Source organism: Theropithecus gelada, chromosome 3 (genome assembly GCF_003255815.1).
Source record: "Theropithecus gelada isolate Dixy chromosome 3, Tgel_1.0, whole genome shotgun sequence".
NCBI lineage: Eukaryota > Metazoa > Chordata > Mammalia > Primates > Cercopithecidae > Theropithecus > Theropithecus gelada.
Genome location: NC_037670.1, coordinates 126,505,139 through 126,524,613, shown reverse-complemented (window position 1 = coordinate 126,524,613; position 19,475 = coordinate 126,505,139). Strand labels below are relative to the sequence as shown.

Here is a 19,475-nt window from a genome sequence, read left to right as displayed (position 1 = left end):
CACAGAAACTGTTTCATGCATAAAACAAGCATTTATTGAAAGAAAGCCTTCTCTACTCATGGAGTTTACGTGGATGGGGAGGAGGATGGTAAGACAGATGTTTGTAACCAGAATACAGTGTGAAATTTCCTGTAATACATATAGATAACCCAATTACTATACAGTATAGTACTAATGGACCTTGTTTAGTTTCTTAGCACAGAAAAAATAAGAATTGTCCTTTAGGTGATTGCCAAAAGTTAGAACTGTTACCTCTCTTTCCTGTAGTGACAAATGACATCTGAGAATTAAGAGAGAGAATAAAATGAAATGAGACTCAACAAAAAAATTTTCATTTTGAATAATTAAAAATTTTTTTTTCTATTTTTGAGGTCATCAGTGTGAGAATGATGATAGTTAAAAATTTTTGTCATAATTAAGGTATATTATATTTTAGGAAGCTAGGAAGTATGTAGTACATTTTAAAAAGTCATGAGAATAATTAAAAAATGACAGTCTTCTGTTATCTGGTAGATAATTCTGAAGATTCCAGGTAAATGGATTGTTGACATGTTTATTCTAGTTTTTGTTTTAGAGATAGAGTCTTGCTCTGTCACCCAGGCAGAAGTGCCTTGACACTGTCATAGTTCACTGCAGCCCCCTGAGTAGCTAGAACTACAGGTGTGTACCACCATGCCTGGGTAATTTTTTTTTTTTAAAGGTTTTTGTAGAGACAGTATCTTGCTTTGTTTCTCAGGCTTATTTTTTGATATTTACTTTAGAGACAGGGTCTTACTCTGTCACCCAGTCTGGAATGTAATGGCATGGCTATAGCTCACTGCAGCCTCGAATTCCTAGGGTCAAGTGATCCTCCCATTGGGTTTATTTTTACTTTTTTAGAGATTGGGTCTTACTCTGTCAGCCAAGCTAGAGTTGCAGTGCAGGGTTCATAGCTCGCTTCATTCTTGAACTCGTGGACTCAGGGGATCCACCTGGGTAGTTTGGTGTGTAGGCATGTGCCATCATGCCCAACTAGTTAAAAAAGAAAAAAACCCAACTTTTTTTTTTTTTGTTAAGAGATGCAGACGTCTTTATGTTGCCCAGGCTGTTCTCAAACTCCTGGCCTCAAGTGATTCTCATACGTCAGCCTCCTGAGTAGCTGGGATTACATGTGTGTGAGCCTGGCTCTTGTAACTGTATTTTGTACCTATTAATCATCCTCTCTTCATCCTTCCCTTCTTTCTGCCGTTCCTAGCCTCTAGTAACTGCTTATCGACTCTCTACCTTCATTAGATCCACTTTTTAAGTTCTTACATATGGGTGAGAACATGCAGAATTTCTGTGCCTGCTTTATTTCATTTAACATAGTGACCTCCAGTTCCATCCACATTGCTGCCAGTGATGAGATTTCCTTCTCTTTTTAGGCTGAATAATATTCCATTGTGTATATGTACCACATTTTTTTATCCATTCATTCATTGATGAAACCTTAGGTTGATTCTCTGTCTTGGCTATTGTAAATAGTACAGTAAACATGGAAGCGCAGGTATTTCTTTGATAACACTGATTTCCTTTCTTTTGGGTAGGTTCTCAGCAGTAGGATTGCTGGATCATATGGTAGTTCTATTTTTAGTTTTTTGAGGAACCTTCATACTAGTTTCCATATTGGTTGAACTAGTTTGCATTTCCACCAACAGTGTACAAGTGTTCTCCTTTTTCTGCATCCTTGCCAGCATGTTTTTTATGTGTGTGTTTTTGGTAAAAGCCATTCTAACTTGGGTGAGACTATATCTCATGGTTTTAATTTGCATTTTCCTGATGATTAGTGATGTTGATTCTTTTTTCATGTACTTGTTGGCCATTTGTATGTTTTTTGAAAAATGCCTATCTAGATCATTTGCTGACCCCCCCGCCCCATTTTTTTTTGAGATAGGGTCTCTGTCACCCAGGCTGGAGTGCAGTGATGTGGTCATGGCTCACTGCAGCTCCAACTTCCCAGGCTCATGTGGTCCCCCTACCTCAGCCTCTCAGGTAACTGAGACTACAGGTACACGCCACCATGCCTGGCTAATTTTTTCTTTTCTTTTTTCTTTTTTTTTTTTTTTGAGTTGGGGTTTCACCATGTCAGTCAGGCTGGAGTGCAGTGGTGCCATCTCGGCTCACTGTAACCTATGCCTCTGGGGCTCAGGTGGTCCTCCCACCTCAGCCTACCGAGTGGCTGGGACTACAGGCATGTACCACCTGGCCTGGCTGATTTTTGTATTTTTTGTAGAGATGGGGAGTCTCGCTGCGTTGCTGGGCTGGTCTCAAACTCCTGGGCTCAAGCGTTACACTCGTCTTGGCCTCCCAACAATTTACGTCTTTTTTTTTTTTTTTTTTTTTTTTTTGAGACGGAGTCTCGCTCTGTTGCCCAGGCTGGAGTGCAGTGGCCGGATCTCAGCTCACTGCAAGCTCCGCCTCCCGGGTTTACGCCATTCTCCTGCCTCAGCCTCCCGAGTAGCTGGGACTACAGGCGCCCGCCACCTCGCCCGGCTAGTTTTTCGTATTTTTTAGTAGAGACGGGGTTTCACCGTGTTAGCCAGGATGGTCTTGATCTCCTGACCTCGCGATCCGCCTGTCTCGGTCTCCCAAAGTGCTGGGATTACAGGCTTGAGCCACCGCGCCCGGCCAATTTATGTCTTTTAATTGGATAGTTTAGTCTATTTTTATTCAATATTTTTATCAATAGATAAGGACTTATTTTCTGGTTGTTTTCCTCTCTTCTTTCTTCCTGTTTTCCTTTTGTGTTTAAGTGATTTTTCTCTAGTAGTATGTTTTAATTCATTGCCTTTTTTTTAGGGTATCTATGGTAGGTTTTTGCTTTGTGGTTACTGTGGGGCTTGCAAAAATATCTTCTAGAAATAACAAGGTTTTTTTGTTTTTGATTTTTTGAAATGGAGTTTTGCTCTTGTTACCCAGACTGGAGTGCAATGGTGTGATCTTGGCTCACCACAACTTCTGCCTCCTGGGTTCAAGTGATTCTCCTGCCTCAGCCTCCTGAGTATCTGGGATTACAGGCATTTGCCACCACGCCGGGCTAATTTTGTATTTTTAGTAGAGACGTGGTTTCTCCGTGTTGGTTAGGCTGGTCTGGAACTCCTGACCTCGGGTGGTCTGCCTGCCTAGGCCTCCCAGAGTGCTAGGATTACAGGCGTGAGCCACTGTGCCCGACCACAAGTTATTTTAAACAGATGTCAACTAACTTTGATCAGAAAGATACCAAGGAAAAACTTAAACAAACAAAACCTCTTTAAGTCAATTTCCATCACATTTTGACTTTTCTTCTCTTAATGTCGATCTTTTCATATTTCCCATCTCTTAACAGGTTGCCATGGTTATTTCTGATAGATTTATCTTTTTTTTTTTTTTTTTGAGATGGAGTCTCACCCACTCTGTTGCCCGGGCTGGAGTGCAGTGGTGCGATCTCTGCTCTGCAACCTTGGTCTCCTGGGTTCAAGCGATTCTCCTGCCTCAGCCTCCCAAGTAGCTGGGATTACAGGCACGCGTCACTGTGCCTGGCTAGTTTTTGTATTTTTAGTAAAAATGGGGTTTCACCTTGTTGGCCAGGATGGTCTGGAACTCCTGATCTCAAGCAGTCTGCCCATTTCGACCTTCCCAAGTGTGGGATTACAGGCGTAAGCTACTGCATGCGCCCTGCCCATTTACCTATTATACTTGATGCCAAAAATATGAGTGGATTATACACCACAGTTACAGTGTTAGGGTATTCTGAATTTGTGTACTTTTACCCATGAGTTTTGTACCTTCAATTTTTTTTTGTATGTTAGCACCCCTTTGTTTCAGATTGAAGAGCTTCTGAATATGTTGTCCTACTTCCTCCATGTATAGTTGTTGAGAGGTTTATTGTCAGGCTAATCGGAGCTCTTTATATGATACTTGCTTCTTTTCACTTACTGCTTTGTAAAATCCTATGTTCGTCCTTTTTCTCTGATAATTTGACATGCCTTGGGGTAGTCTTATTTTGGTGGAATATGTTTGGTGATCTCTGACCTTCCTGTGTCTGGACACGTATCTTTCTCCAGGTTTGGAAGGTTTTCTGGGATTATGTTTTATTTATTTTTTTCAGAAAAAATTTAACAGGTTTCTTTATAAAGTTGAACTGCTGAAACTCGTTCACTGAAACATTTTGACTTGCATTAATGCTTTACATCCCTGCATTTATATTAAAAATTCACACACAAATGAACATGGAAAAACTGCCATTACCTGATTTCTGTCACCTGTTTTTCCATTCACAATCACATACTTAGGCACCTTTTGACCCCATGGTGGGGAAAAAAATCTAACGTTCAGAACTACCAGTAATGGGAAGAAGATAATTTTTTTCTCGTGGGAGAATGAAATGTTTGCCATCATACTGGATTCTTGAGCATATTCCCCACCAATATGGTTTGGCTCTGTATCCCCACACAAATCTCATCTTGAATTGTAATCCACACCTGTTGAGGGAGGGACCTGGTGGGAGGTGATTGGATCATGGCAGCAGTTTTCCCCCATGCTGTTCTTATGATAGTGAGTGAGTTCTCACGAGATCTGCTGGTTTAAAAGTGTCTGGCAGTTCCCCCCTCACTCTGTCTCTCCTACCATCTTGTGAAGAAAGTGCTTGCTTCTCCAGCACTATCGTGCTGCCACGATAGTGGGTTTCCTGAGGCCTTTCAAGCCATGTAGAACTGTGAGTCAATTAAACTTTTTTTCTATCTCAGGTAGTTCTTTATAGCAATGTGAAAAAGGATAATACATCCACGTATTAGTGGTGTGCTAGCTGGATGTCTTTTGGCATAATTGGTTTTTTTTTTCTTTCTTTTGAGATGGAGTTTTGCTCTTGTTGCCCACGCTGCAGTACGGTGGCGTGATCGCAGCTCACTGTAACCTCCACCTTCCAGGTTCAAGCGATTTTCCTGCCTCAGCCTCCTGAGTAGCTGGGATTACAGGCACGTGCCACTACGCCTGGCTAATTTTTTGTATTTTTAGAGAAACGGGGTTTCACCATGTTCACCAGGCTGGTCTCGAACTCCTGACCTCAGATGATCTGCCCGCCTTGGCCTCCCAAAGTGCTGGGATTACAGGCGTGAGCCACCGCGCCTGTCCCTTTTGGCATAATTGTTACATGTTTTGCATGGATAGCACACAGGTAGGTGTCTTCAAAAAAGGCCAACCAGTTAAGCCTCACTTGCCTCCTGCAAAGCACCAATAACTGTGCTCTGGAAGCGCAGATGTGTTTTAAAGCCCTGAGCAATCTGTTGCACTAGACGCCGGAAAGGAAGTTTGTGAATCAGTTGTTCGGTGGACTTCTGGTAACGTGTAATTTCACGTAATACCAGGCCTGTGATGATGATGTGTCTTTACCCTTCCAGTAGAGGGCACACTCTTGTGAGCGACCTCCTGGCTGCTTTACCACACTGGTCAATTTACGGGCAGTCAGCTTTGTAGGAACTATGGTATAGAGGCCTCCTTACTTACCCACCTTCTCCTTAGGCTGGAGCTCAGTGAGCTAGAGGTGGTGCCGGCCTTAGAGAGAGACAGTGGTGTGGCGGTGGCTGCAAACACAATTGAAAAGGATTATTTTTTAAAACAAGTTTACTGCCCCTTCTTTCTCTACTCCTTGAAACTACTCTTATGTTTGTTTTGAGGTTATTCGCTATATCTTGTAGTCATGCTTTGCTCCTTTTTATTCTTTTTTCTCTTCTGTGTATTTTCAAATAATTAGTCTTTAAGTTCACTGATTCTTTCTTCTGCTTTATTCTTTCTACTGTTGAGAGCCTGTAGTGCATTTTTCATTGCAGCAAATGCATTTCCCAGTTCCAGGATTTCTTTTTTTTTCCATTATTTCAATATCTTTGTTAAATTTCTCTGATAAATTCCTAAATTGCTTATCTATGTTATCTTGGAGTTGTCTGAGTTTCCTTGAAACTGCTATTTTGAAGTTTTGATCTGAGAGCTCACATGTCGCTGTTTTGTTAGGGTTGGTCACTGGCTCCTTGCTTTGGGGGGGTGATGGCTGCCTGTTTGCTGTTGTGTCTTGCGGTCTTATGTCTGTGGCTTTGCATTGAAGGATTATTTATGTATTCTGGTCTTCAGTGTCTGGTGTCTGGCTTGTTTTGGTCCTTACAGAGTTTATTTGCTTAGTGGTTTTGTGCGGTTGTCTGTCGAATCCCTTTAATTCCATATTGCTGCCTCCTTTTCAGCACTAGATGTCGCAGTAAGCCCAAGTTCGCCTATTTGGGGCAAATGTTCAGAGGACTGCCTATCCCCAATGACGGGGTGGAGGCGCGGCTGGCAGGGGGTGGGAGTTGATCCTACAAAGGATACTCCCGCCGTGTGGGAGGGCTGGCTGCAGGTTCATGCCCAGAAGACCCATGGAGCTTGCCTCCTGTGGTGTGGTGCTGCTCAACAGCCACCCTGATTTGGCCTAATTTTTTGGCTGAGATAAACTGCAGAGTTTCCTGGACTGTCTCCAGCTGCCATCAGGGCTTTTTCTCCCTACAGGCACTTGCAATGCTTCTTGTGGATTAAGGCAGGAATGGTTTTCCTGCAGGAGAACCCAAGATGATAAAGAAGCTGGCTGTCTGCCTCATTCTTACGTTTTCTAATGTAAAACTTTGAGTCTTGGGGGATTTTTCCATGGGGTGCCTTGCAGGTCTGGGGAGGGGAATCACAGAAGTTGGTTTCTCTTACCATCTATTTGGAGTTTTAAATTTCCCTGTGGCCCTGGGGATCATCTGCACCTCAGGTTTGAGTTCTGGGATATTGCTAGCGATAGTCTTGATCCTGGATATTTGCTTTTGGTTTTCTTTGGGGAAGAGTGAAGCCAGATGGCTTCTGCTCTGCCATTTTGATAGTGCCACTTATTTTTTTTTTTTTAGCATATTGAAAATATTCTGCTGGCTTGTGGCTGTTGAGAAGTCAGTAGGCCTTTGCTGTTTTAAATGTGGTCTGCTTTTTCCTTTCACTTCTTTTATAGTCTTCTCTCTGTCTGCAGCTTCCATTGTGGTGTTTTTGTGTGTGGAATTCTTTTTATTCATTCCATGTAAGAGTTACTAGCTTTCTTTAATCTGATTTTTCTGCCCTAATTTTGAGGTCTGTATGGCTGCAGTTGGAAGGAGGTGGTAAACAGGGATTTCTTCAAGGTTTCTGGGGACCCTGTAGCTGCAAGGTCAGAACAGAAGTGAAGGCAGTGTCCACTACTGACACCTTGGGAGCCCTCACGACTTTAATAATAATAGAGACTAGTGAATTTTATTGAAACCAGATGAGATTATTTTGTTGCTAATAACTGATGTTCCAAAGTGGTAGTTACAATAAGAATCAACTGGCATTTGTTGACTGTAAGATTCTTAGTGCAGTATTATTATTCATCTTTATTTCCTAAATCCATACATACTTAATAGAAGTGTATTGGGTGAATGAGATACATATTACACTGAAGCGTATATGGCTTGTACTGCTAAATCGTAAGTTCACCGTATTTCTGAAGATCCCATTTATGTTTTGTTTAAAATTATTTTAGGCTGGGCACAGTGGCTCACTGCTATAATCTCAGCACTTTGGGAGTCTGAGGTAGGTGGAGAGCTTGAGCACAGGAGTTTGAGACCAGCCTGGGCAACACAGTGAGACCCTGTCTCTACAAAAAATTAAAAAATTAGCTGGGTGTGATGGCGTGCACCTGTTGTCCCAGCTACTTGAGGGGCTTAGGTAGGAGGATCGCTTGAGCCTGGGAAGTCAAGGCTGCAGTGAGCTGTGGTCATGCCACTGCACTCCAGCCCGTGTGACAGAGGAAGACCCTGTCTCAAAAAAACAAACAAAATTATTTTAATGAGTTTCTTTTTATATCTTAACCTTTATGTGTGGGCTAAACACATACTTTATATGTGTTTAAAAGGTATGTGTTTAGCCCATGTTCATTTTTCCACATATATAATTTCCTTTTTGTTCTGGGTTGATAGTAACTTAGTCATGTATTCCTTCTTCTTTCTTCCATTCTTAGATTCCTTTGGCCGTTTGGGTTTAAACTATATCATAGGTCTGTTTGCATCTGTTCCCCCCACTCCCCTTTGTATTTACTTATTTATGCCTTAAAAAGTTGACCTCATGTTTAGAGCAGCTTTAGGTTCATAGCAAAATTGAGCAGAAGGTACAGACTTCTCATATACCCTCTCCCCCAACACATGCATAGCCTTCCCCATTATTTTTTATTTATTTATTTATTTTTTTGATACGGAGTCTTGCTCTGTCGCCCGGGCTGGAGTGCAGTGGCACGATCTTGGATCACTGCAAGCCCCGCCTCCCGGATTCATGCCATTCTCCTGCCTCAGCCTCCCAAGTAGCTGGGACTACAGGCACCCACCACCATGCCTGGCTAATTTTTTGTATTTTTAGTAGAGACCGGGTTTCAATGTGTTAGCCAGGATGGTCTCGATCTCCTGACCTCGTGATCTGCCTGCCTCGGCCTTCCCCATTATTAACATCCCCTACCAGAGTGGTACATTTGTTACAACTGATGAACTTACATTAACACATCATTACCACCCAAAGTCTATCGTGTACATTAGGAGTCACTCTTGGTGGTATAAATTTTCATGGGTTTGGACAAACGTGTAATGACATGTATCCACCATAATAAAGTACGGAATATTTTAAATGTCCTAAAAATCCTCTGTGTTCTGCCTATATTCATCCCTCCTCCCCTCTATACCCTGGCAACCACTGATCTTTTTATTTAAAGTCTCCATAGTTTTGCCTTTTCTAGAATGTCATATGGTCAGAAGCATACATTATGTAGCCTTTTCACACCGCTTCTTTTACTTAGTATGTATTTACATTTCCTCCATGTCTTTGCATGGCTTGATAGCTCACTTCTTTTTAGTGCTGAAGAATATTCCATTGTCTGAATGTGCTACCTAAAGGACATTATGCTTGCTCCCAAGTTTTGCCAATTATGAGTAAACCTGCTGTAAATATTGTGGTACAGATTTTTGTGTAGACATAAGTTTTCAGCTCCTTTAGATAAATACCAAAGCCTGTGATTGCTGGAACATATGATAAGAATATATTTAGTTTTGTAATAAACTGCTAAACAGCCTTCCAGAGTGGCTGTACCATTTTACATTCCCACCAGCAGCAGATGAGAGTTCCTGTTGCTCTGTATTTTTGCCAGCATTTGGTGTTGTCAATGTTCTGGATTTTGGTCATTCTAATAGGTGTGTAGTGGTATCTCATTGTTTTTATTTGTGTTTTCCTGATGACATGAGGAGTGGCACATCTTGTCATATGCTTATTTGCTATCTGTATATCTTCTTTGGCGAGGTGTCTGTTAAGGTCTTTGGTCTTTTTTTTTTTTTTTTTTGAGACAGGGTCTCACTTGTTCATCTAGGCTTAAGTGCAGTGGCACGATCTTGGCTCCCTGCAACCTCTGCCTCCTGGACTCAAGTGATCCTACCACCTCACCCTCTCACCTAAACCTCCCACCTCAGCCTCCCGAGTAGCTGGGGCTACAGGCATGCATCACCGCGCCCAGTTAATTTTTGTACTTTTAGTAGAGATGGGGTTTCATCATGTTGCCCAAGCTGGTCTTAAACTCCTGGGCTCTAGCAATCCGCCTGCCTCAGCCTTCCAAAGTGCTGGTATTACAGGCTTGAGCTACTGTGCCCGGCCTGGTCCATTTTTAATAGTTTGTTTTCTTATTATTGAGTTTTAAGAGTTATCTTTTTTTGGATAATAACCCTTTATCAGATTCATCTTTACCAAGTATTTTCTTATAGTCTGTGGCTTCTTTTTAGTCTCTTGACTGTGTCTTTTGCAGAACAGAAAATTTTAATTTTAATGAAATCCAGCTTATCAATTCTTTTTTTAATCTATTGTGCCTTTGGTGCTGAATCTAAAAACCCAGAATCCCTGGTCATCTAGATTTTCTTCTGTGTTATTTTCTAGCACATACCACCTCTCCCAGTTGTTCCAGTACTGTTTGTTGAAAAGACTTTTATCTTCATTATATCTCCATTATATAGCCTTTGCTCCTTTGTCAAAGATAAATTGCTTGTATTTAAGTGGATGTATTTCTGGACTCGCTGTTTTGTTCCATTGATCTGTTTGTGTATTCTTTAGCCCGTAAGACATTGTCATGATTCCTCTTTTTATTTTTAAATAAAATGTGTAACCCTTATATTTAGTTTGACTTTTCAAACAGATAGTTTCTTGCTTTTATGGTGGCAGAGTTCTTACTTTTATTCTGAGAATTACGATGATAAGGTCAGTTACGAATGTTTCCCAAGTCTGAGATTAGACTGTGAAGGATAAAACCATACAAATTCTTGGTCACAGAAAGAAATGAATAAAAACTGAATAAGAATTCTAGTCTTGTTAGGAGTAATGTATTGTAGTAAACAGTGTTGCCAGGGCACTGTTTTCCATCATAATCACTTCTGTATGTAAAGATCTAGAAGTGGCTTTTTCTTTTTCATTTTTTTTGAAATGGAGTCTCACTCTGTTGCCCAGGCTGGAGTGCAGTGGCACCATCTTGGCTCACTGCAACCTCTGCCACCTGGGTTCCAGCGATTCTCCTGCCTCAGCCTCCCAAGTAGCTGGGATTAAAGGCACCCGCCACCATGCCCAGCTAATTTTTTATATTTTTAGTAGAGATGGGGTAATTAAATAATTAATTAAATAATTAATTATAATAATTTAGTAGAGATGAGGTAATTAAATAATTTTAAATAATGGCTTTTAATAACGGGTTATCTTTCAGTTTCTTTTTGGAATGTATGTATATTTCTAAAGTTTAAAAATAATTGAGTCATAGTGTACAATAGTTTCCCTAGAAGCTACAATTTTGCTAGAAGCTAGTACAATTTCCCTAGAAGCTAGTTTGATTTCATTCTGAAAAATATGTCTTGTGATTGTGGTAGGCTTATATTGTGAATGTATGCTATTGAAAGTTTACAGTTAGTTGTTGGCTACGTGTGGTGTCTCACGCTTGTAATCCCAGCGTTTTGGGATGCCGAGGCATGCAGATCACTTGAGGTTAGGAGTTCGAGACCAGCCTGGCCAACATGGCGAAACCGCCTCTCCACTAAAAATATAAAAATTAGCCAAGCACGGTGGTGTGCGCCTGCAATCCCAGTTACTTGGTGCCTGAGGCAGGAGAATTGCTTGAACCTGGGAGGTGGAGGTTGCAGTAAGCTCAGATCGTGCCACTGCAGTCCAGCCTAGGCTGCAGAGCAAGACTTTGTCTCAAAAAAATAAAAAAAAAGTTCATAGTTATTTTAACCTGTATGATTACAAGTCAGGATCGTGAGTACCTTTAGGGGTGTTATGTAAAGACTGGAAGGGAACACAGAAGGATTCTGTGTTGCTGTTTCACAAGTATCTCCATTTTATTACATTAATATTATACTTTAATAAAGTTTAATAGTTATTAAAATACTACTTCTAAGTTGATAAGATTAACATAAATGATTAGAAAAAGAAATGTGGAGACATTTTAGGTGACTTTTTTCAGTTGCAATTTTAAGTGATATATAAATAGTTCATCTTGTTAAAAGTTTACTTAGGAAATATTATCTAATATAATGTGTCTAAGCTCCAGATACTTGGAGTAACTTTTTTTTTCCCCCCGATATAGAGTCTCACTCTGCCACCCAGGCTGGAGTGCAGTGGCGCGATCTTGGCTCACTGCAACCTCCGCCTCCCTGGTTCAAGCGATTCTCCTGCTTCATGCTCCTAAGTAGCTGGGATTATAGGCATGCACCACCACGCATGGCTAATTTTTATATTTTTAGTAGAGACGGGGTTTTGTCACGTTGGGCAGTCTTGTCTTGAACTCCTGACCTCGGGTGATCCGCCCACCTTGGCTTCCCAAAGTGCTGGGATTATAGACGCGAGCCACTGTACCTGACCTGGAGTAACATTTTATAGCTAGACAGCAGCCTATGACAGGATTTCAAGGACTTTAACATCAGAAAGTAAGAGTAGCAAACCAATCAGAAGTGTGGAAACACTTTAATCTATTCCAGAAGTTAAGTTATATGTGGACAGATAGGGAGTTTATCTAGTTTATTCACCCCTGTATCCCTAACCCTTTTTTTATACTCAGACTACGTATTTGTCGAGTCAGTGAATTCCTGTTTGCTGTACTCTCATATGCTTGGAGTGTTATCAATTAAAAAAAAAAAAAAAGTTGTCAGTTTTATAGGTGAAAATAATGTCTTAATTAGTTTAAAAATGTTTATTAATCACATGGATTTAATTTTTTGAAAATTTATTTAAGTAGTGTAGACCTGTGCTATTCAGTGTGGTAGCCACTAGTTTTATGTGACTCTTCAGCACTTAAAGTGGAACTAGTTTCAAATTGAGATGTGTCATAAATGTAAAATATACGTTAGATTTTGAAATCTTAAGAAAAAATGTAAAATATCTCATAATTTAAAAATATCAGTTCGGTGTTGAAATTATAATGTTTTGGACCTGTTGGGTTAAGCAAAATACATTATTAAAATTAATAAAATTGTTTTTCGATTCAGATTTAGATTACTGTCTAGATCAGGACAGTGCTTATATAGACAGTAATGTAATCATTACATGATTAGGACTTGGGTTATGGTAGTATTTATAGAAAGGAAAGTAAGGAGTGATTTTTTTTTTTTTTTTTTTTGAGACGGAGTCTCGCTCTGTCGCCCGGGCTGGAGTTCAGTGGCTGGATCTCAGCTCACTGCAAGCTTCGCCTCCCGGGTTTACGCCATTCTCCTGCCTCAGCCTCCCAAGTAACTGGGACTACAGGCGCCCGCCACCTCGCCCGGCTAGTTTTTTGTATTTTTTAGTAGAGACGGGGTTTCACCGTGTTAGCCAGGATGGTCTCGATCTCCTGACCTCGTGATCCGCCCGTCTCGGCCTCCCAAAGTGCTGGGATTACAGGCTTGAGCCACTGCGCCTGGCCGTAAGGAGTGATTTTTAAGGGATTATGCAGTATGTATATATACTCTATAATCTCTACTATGTTCTGGGATATTTCACATCTTGTGTATTTCCATCATGGTTTTGTAATCAATAATAAGATTTTTGAGGGCAAAGCTTTATATCCTTCTCTATATTTTGCCTTTTGCTGGGTGCAAAGGAAGTCATTTAAACAAAGAAGAATTTAATAGGATATCAAATATTTTGTTTCAAGTTTTAGAGTGCAAATGAATGATTCCTAGAGTTATTATGCCCTTTATTTAAATATCATAGTATCACCACATAGTCAGATTGAGTCATACTATTTTTAAAAGGAGCCAAGGGTAAGGGAACCAACATGTAGTCTTATATGTGCTCGGCTCTACTTAGTCATTTTACATCTTTTTTCATGTAATCCTTATATTAACCATGTGAGGAAGGTATCAGCTACTATTTTACAGATTAGGAAACTGAGATCAAGTAATTTTTCTCTTATGTTGCTAATCCATAGATGCTCAATTTCAGCACTAGCACTTTTCCACTGTAGCTTTTGCTTCAGCTAAAGTTAGTTAAGTGATATGAAATAAATTTAATATTTTGGTTGACATGAAGTAGGTGAAGAATACTTAGAATAAAATGTATAATGATAAATTTTGACAATATGTGTTTCATATTCAGTAAAAAAAGGAAATTTAGAAATATTCCCCAAAACCTGAGAGGAAAAAGAAAACACATATTTGTTCCTCATTCTGATTTTCTTTGTGTATTGTAATTCCAGAAATTTACCTATAGTTTGTGCAGATAAATAAAATTGTAATTTTTTCATTTTAAATATTTCTTCCGTTTTGTCTTCCAGATAAAATCAAGGACAAAATTAAAGAGAGAGACAAAGAAAAAGAGAGAGAGAAAAAGAAACATAAAGTAATGAATGAGATCAAGAAAGAGAATGGAGAAGTAAAGATTTTGCTGAAAAGTAAGTTTTATTCAATGATTTTAGTTCTACTTTATTTTGCTGTTCAGTATCTTCTGTTGGCTAAGTGAACAAAATAAGAAATGTTACTTGGTGCTGAATTTTGTGGAGAATAAACAATGATGAGGAAATGAAAAGTAAATGTAACAATGGAGAGTTCTAATCTGTATGGTAACATGTCTTATAGTATATTTATTTAGTGAGCCATTAAAAAGTTGTAAAGGTTAAGCTTCATTAAACTTAATTTCTTAAATTATTTTAAAATAAGTTAATCCTATGTTTGCATTACTAGTCTTACTTATATTTAGATAATCTAAAAGGAAGAAATCAACAAAAATTGCCGAAGCAAGTTTCAGTATGATAGGGATGGTGAAGGAAGTGATCTTAAAAATAATTGACTGTAATCACCATACCATAGTCTAGGATTTAGAGGGAACATTTTACTCTGAGCTAAATCAGAAGCAGTATGTTTCTTATATGTTTAAGAATATCCTTGTTTTATTCTTTTTTTTCTCTGTTATAGTTGCATTCATTTGCTATTTATATATGAGGGTAGGGTGGAGAGAAGAATTTGGGGGGTAGGTGGTTGGGTAATAAGTATACTACAATTCCTGTCAATAAGGCTGAGCTTGTAAAGAGAGAATTTATGGTAGAATAGACGTAAGGGTAGTCTTAAATTCACTCAGATGTCAAGGTAAGAATCAGTGGCATTTGGTTGCTAGACAACTAGCGAATTCACTATCTAGCAAATTCACTAGTGCTATCATGTTGGTAGTTGATGATCAGAACATGTTGACCTTAATTAACTTCATATTTAATTTAATTGTTCATAAGGCTTTATATTTGCTTAGAGGGGAAAAGACCACAGCACTGCATATGTAGCAAAATAACTGGTAGTTTATATTATTTAAGATAAAGAGTATTAGATTCTGTATTTTCATTGCATTCTTTGTCATGTTTTCAGATATTCGTTGTCTGTTATCAACATATCAGAACTTTGTTTTCCATGATATTCTTTCAACCTTGAAGAAATATGTCAGAGCTTAAGTTGGTGGCTACTTAGTTAATGCTCATGATCCTTTGTTCTGTTTCTTTTGCCAGTGTATTCTATCTGTTTTGTCTAATTAGATTGTAAGCCTTTGAGGCAGGAATGGAATATAACCACACTAGTTCTGTATAGCAGCCAGTGATGAATGCTTGAAAAGTCTACTTAAGGCTGGGTGCTCATGCCTGTAATCCCAGCACTTTGGGAGGCTAAGGTGGGTGGATCACTTGAGGTCAGGAGTTCCAGACCAGCCTGGCTGACATGGTGAAATCCCGTCTCTACTAAAAATAAAAAATTAGTGGGGCATGGTGGTGGGCATCTGTAATCCCAGCTACTTGGGAGGCTGAGGCATGAGAATCACCTGAACCTGGGAGACAGAGGTTGCAGTGAGCTTAGATCACACCACTGTACTCCAGCCTGGGTGATAGAGCGAGATACAGTCTCAAAAAAAAAAAAAAAAAAAAACGAAAAGGAAAAGTCAAGTTTACTTAACTTCACCCTTGATTTAGTCCAATAGCTATTTTTTCTGATTTAATCAGATAGTAGTTTTCTTATTCATTTGAAAATATCATGCTGTAAATTCTGTTACTTGAGAAGGAATCTGTTTTAGAAATACTTTATAAAAGCCTCATATGTTCTTGATTGAATACTGGATTCCTAACATAATGTGAATTATGTGAATCTAGAGATTACACATGGAAATAAAATTTAAAACAGCCTAAAAATTGAGATTTTTTTAAAAAAAGAAATATACAATATTAACTTTGAAGTAGACGAAAATTTAGGTGATATTTTGAACCAAGTTAAACTGAAACTGGTGATGAATAATGTAGAAGAATGAGATAGATGTGAAAATTAATTTGTGACTTCTGGGATGTCCATGGAAAAATTTAGGGAAAATGTATTCACAATGGAGGTAAGTAGTAATTTAATTACTGCCTTACAGTGTTACCAAGATTAAATGAGGGAAAGTATGAGGAAAGTGCCAAGTATAGTATCTGTCTCACAGATACTACTGAGTAGTAAATAGTTATGAAATCTTTCTTGTGAGTATGTGTGAGAGATTAACCTTGTGATTGAAAAGCAACAAAACCGGCTGGGCGCAGTGTCTGAAGCCTGTAATCCCAGCATTTTGGGATGCCGAGGCGGGTGGATCACCTGAGGTCAAGAGTTCAAGACCAGCCTGGCCAACTTGGCGAAACCCCATCTCTACTAAAAAAATACAAAAAATTACGGTGGGTGCCTATAATCCCAGCAACTCGGGAGGCTGAGGCATGAAAATTGCTTGAACCCAGGAGGCAGAGGTTGCGGTGAGCCGAGATGGTGCCACTGCACTCCAACCTGGGCAACAGAGAGAGACTCCGTCTCAAAACAAACAAACAAAAAAAACAAAACCAAACTATCTCCTCTCCTCAGTGTGTAGTATATAGATAATTAAGTGAATAAACACATAATTCTTTGGGAAAACAGTGCTTGTCCCATTGAAAGCACTGAGTGTTATCTGTTGTTACTATCTACGAGAAAGAATTTGCTTAGTGTGTGGGGCCATTTCCCAAGTGAGCTTGTGGCGGTGGTGGGGAAAGGCATCTTTTGTTGGTGGTGACTTGGAACAACAAATCATTTAGTTTGCTGAGGGAAAATATACTTTCATCTACTACTGTGTGCCACTTTTTTCCTTGTGGCCTCCAACTTTTATTCTATCCTTGTAATTTTTTTCTTCTGTTAATGATAATGTTGCAAGCTATGGTATACACAGGTATTGATGGATGATGGCATTTGAAAATCTAAAATAGATGCTAAGTATATCACACCAGTTCATTTCCTCCAGGTTTTTTTTTTTTTTTTTTGTAACGGAGTCTTGCTCTGTCACCCAGGCTGGAGTGCAATGGCCAGATCTCGGCTCACTGCAAGCTCCGCCTCCTGGGTTCACGCCATTCTCCTGCCTCAGCCTCCCGAGTAGCTGGGACTACAGGCGCCGGCCACCTCGCCCGGCTAGTGTTTTGTATTTTTTAGTAGAGATGGGGTTTCACCGTGTTAGCCAGGATGGTCTGGATCTCCTGACCTCGTGATCCACCCGTCTCGGCCTCCCAAAGTGCTGGGATTACAGGCTTGAGCCACCGCGCCGGCCCAGGTTTTTCTTAAAAATTGTGTCAGGTAGGCTGGGCGCGGTGGTTCACGCCTGTAATCCCAGCACTTTGGGAGGCTAAGGCGGGTGGACCACTTGAGGCTAGGAGTTTGAGACCAGCTTGGCCAACCTGGTAAAATGCCATCTCTACTAAAAATACAAAAATTAGCCGGGTGTGGTGGTGCTTGTCTGTAATCCTAGCTATTCTCGAGGCTGAAGCAGGAGAATTGCTTGAACCCAGGAGGCAGAGGCTGCAGCCGAGATTGTGCCACTGTACTCCAGCCTGCGTGACAGAGTGAGACTCGTTCTCAAAAAAAAAAAAAAAAAAATGTGTCTTTTTTTTGTGCAGTGGTGTGGTCTCGGCTCACTGCAACCTCTGCTTCCTGGGTTCAAGCAATTTTCTTGTCTCAGCCTCCCGAGTAGCTGGGATTACAGCCGCACGCCGCCACACCCGGGGCTGATTTTTTGTATTTTAGTAGAGACAGGGTTTCACCATGTTGCCCAGGCTGGTCACAAACTCCTGAGGTCAGGCAACCCGCCTGCCTCGGCCTCCCAAAGTGTTGGGATTACAGTTGTGAGCCACCACGCCTGTCCTGTCAAGTTTTTTTTACTAGAAATATATATAAAATTATATGCATGATAAAAAGTTTTTTATTAATGCAAAAACCTTATAAAGGTTTATTTGCTAAGAAAGTTGGATTATTTGCTCTTTTCAAAATAGTTTAAAGGAACAAATAAGTTTGAAACAAAGCTTATTTAGTGGGTCTCATGTTATACTAAAATTCACCAACTGCTTTTTCTGATTGTATCCAGTGTGTCCCAGGCATTTTTATGTTGTTTATTAATGATAAAGTGTGAGAACATGTGTTATGATTATAGTATTTTTTAGAGTAAATGTTTATTATTATAGCATTTTAAATAAGTTTGCTTGTGAGCAGTTAGAATGGGGGTTAAAAGAAGCCAGTGTCCAAGGTGATTGGTAGTGTACTAAAGGTCACAGGAAGGTAACTCATGGCTGGAAGAGTGACAGCCATTGCAGTGCATAAAAAGCAGATTCATTCTCCAGAGGCCAAAAGTTGAAAATAACTAAGCCAGTTAGTACTTTTTTCCTATATATAATAATGGGGCGGGGGAGAGAGAAAGATAGATATAAATTTTATAAATTTTTCTGAATTACTTTTGTTTTTCACTTTATTAATACAAAAAGTATACGAAAGTTAGTGGTAGAATTAAGCCAATGGATTTGTGATTTTAAAAGTTTTTTCTTAATTTTTCTTTTCATAATTAGCCATTAACAACACGTGCTGTCTTTGTTTCTGTGTGCTCTTCTTTCTGCCTCTGTGATTGTCTCTCTCTGGCTGTAGGTATATCTGCATCTCTGTTTCTGATTCCCTCACTCCCAGTCTGGCACTTTCTCTCTGACTCTGACTCTATACATGTGTGTATCTGTGTGCTTTGTGTGTGTGGTCTGCTATGTGCATTTGTCTGTGGCTTTTGGGAGGGTCTCCCATCAACATTTTTCTTTTCTTTTTTTTTTGAGATGGAATTTCACTGTGATACCCAGACTGGAGTGCGGTGGCACAGTCTGGGCTCCCTGCAACATCTGCTTCCTGGTTCAAACGCTTTTCCTGCCTCAGCCTACCGAGTAGCTGGGACTACAGGCACGTGCCACTGCACCTGGCTAATTTTTGTATTTGTAGTAGAGATGGGGTTTCACCATGTTGGCCAGGCTGGTCTCGAACTCCTGACCTCAAACAATCCACTTGCCTCAGCCTCCCAAAGTGCTGGGATTACAAGCATGAGCCACTGTGCCTGGCCACCATTTTACTTCTAATCTTACACTTTTTGAAGGGCCAGATTAGTTGGATAGCAATTCTGTTCTTTCTGTTATAGGTACCTGTCAGGATCCTTTATTGGGTTCTGTTAAAGGATTATAGATTTAGACTGGGCGTGGTGGCTCACGCCTGTAATCCCAACACGTTGGGAGGCCCAGGCGGGTGGATCATGAGGTCAGGAGATCGAGACCATCATGGCTAACAAGGTGAAACCCTGTCTCTACTAAAAATACAAAAACTTAGCTGGGCGTGGTGGCAGGTGCCTGTAGTCCCAGCTACTCAGGAGGCTGAGGCAGGAGAATGGCGTGAACCCAGGAGGCAGAGCTTGCAGTGAGCCAAGATCGCGCCACTGCACTCCAACCTGGGTGACAGAGCAAGACTCCGTCTCAAAAAAAAAAAAAAAAAAAGATTTAACATGGACTGTAAATACTATTTCGTGTAGGAGAAGCAAACTGGTATTTAAAATGGCCTTTTTCCTTATTTTAAAATTTTCCGCGTACATATCTACTGCATTTCATATGTAGAGATAGGAAATGA

General features: G+C 40.1%; 1 protein-coding gene across 1 annotated transcript in view; it reads left to right on the top strand.

The window, feature by feature from the left end:
* RSBN1L (round spermatid basic protein 1 like) overlaps nucleotides 1–19,475 on the top strand; it is a 100,963-nt gene that overhangs the window by 39,020 nt on the left and 42,468 nt on the right. The window contains exon 2 of the mRNA XM_025380329.1: nucleotides 13,820–13,936. Coding sequence (XP_025236114.1) covers nucleotides 13,820–13,936 — 117 coding nt within the window. The remainder of the gene's footprint in view (nucleotides 1–13,819; nucleotides 13,937–19,475) is intronic.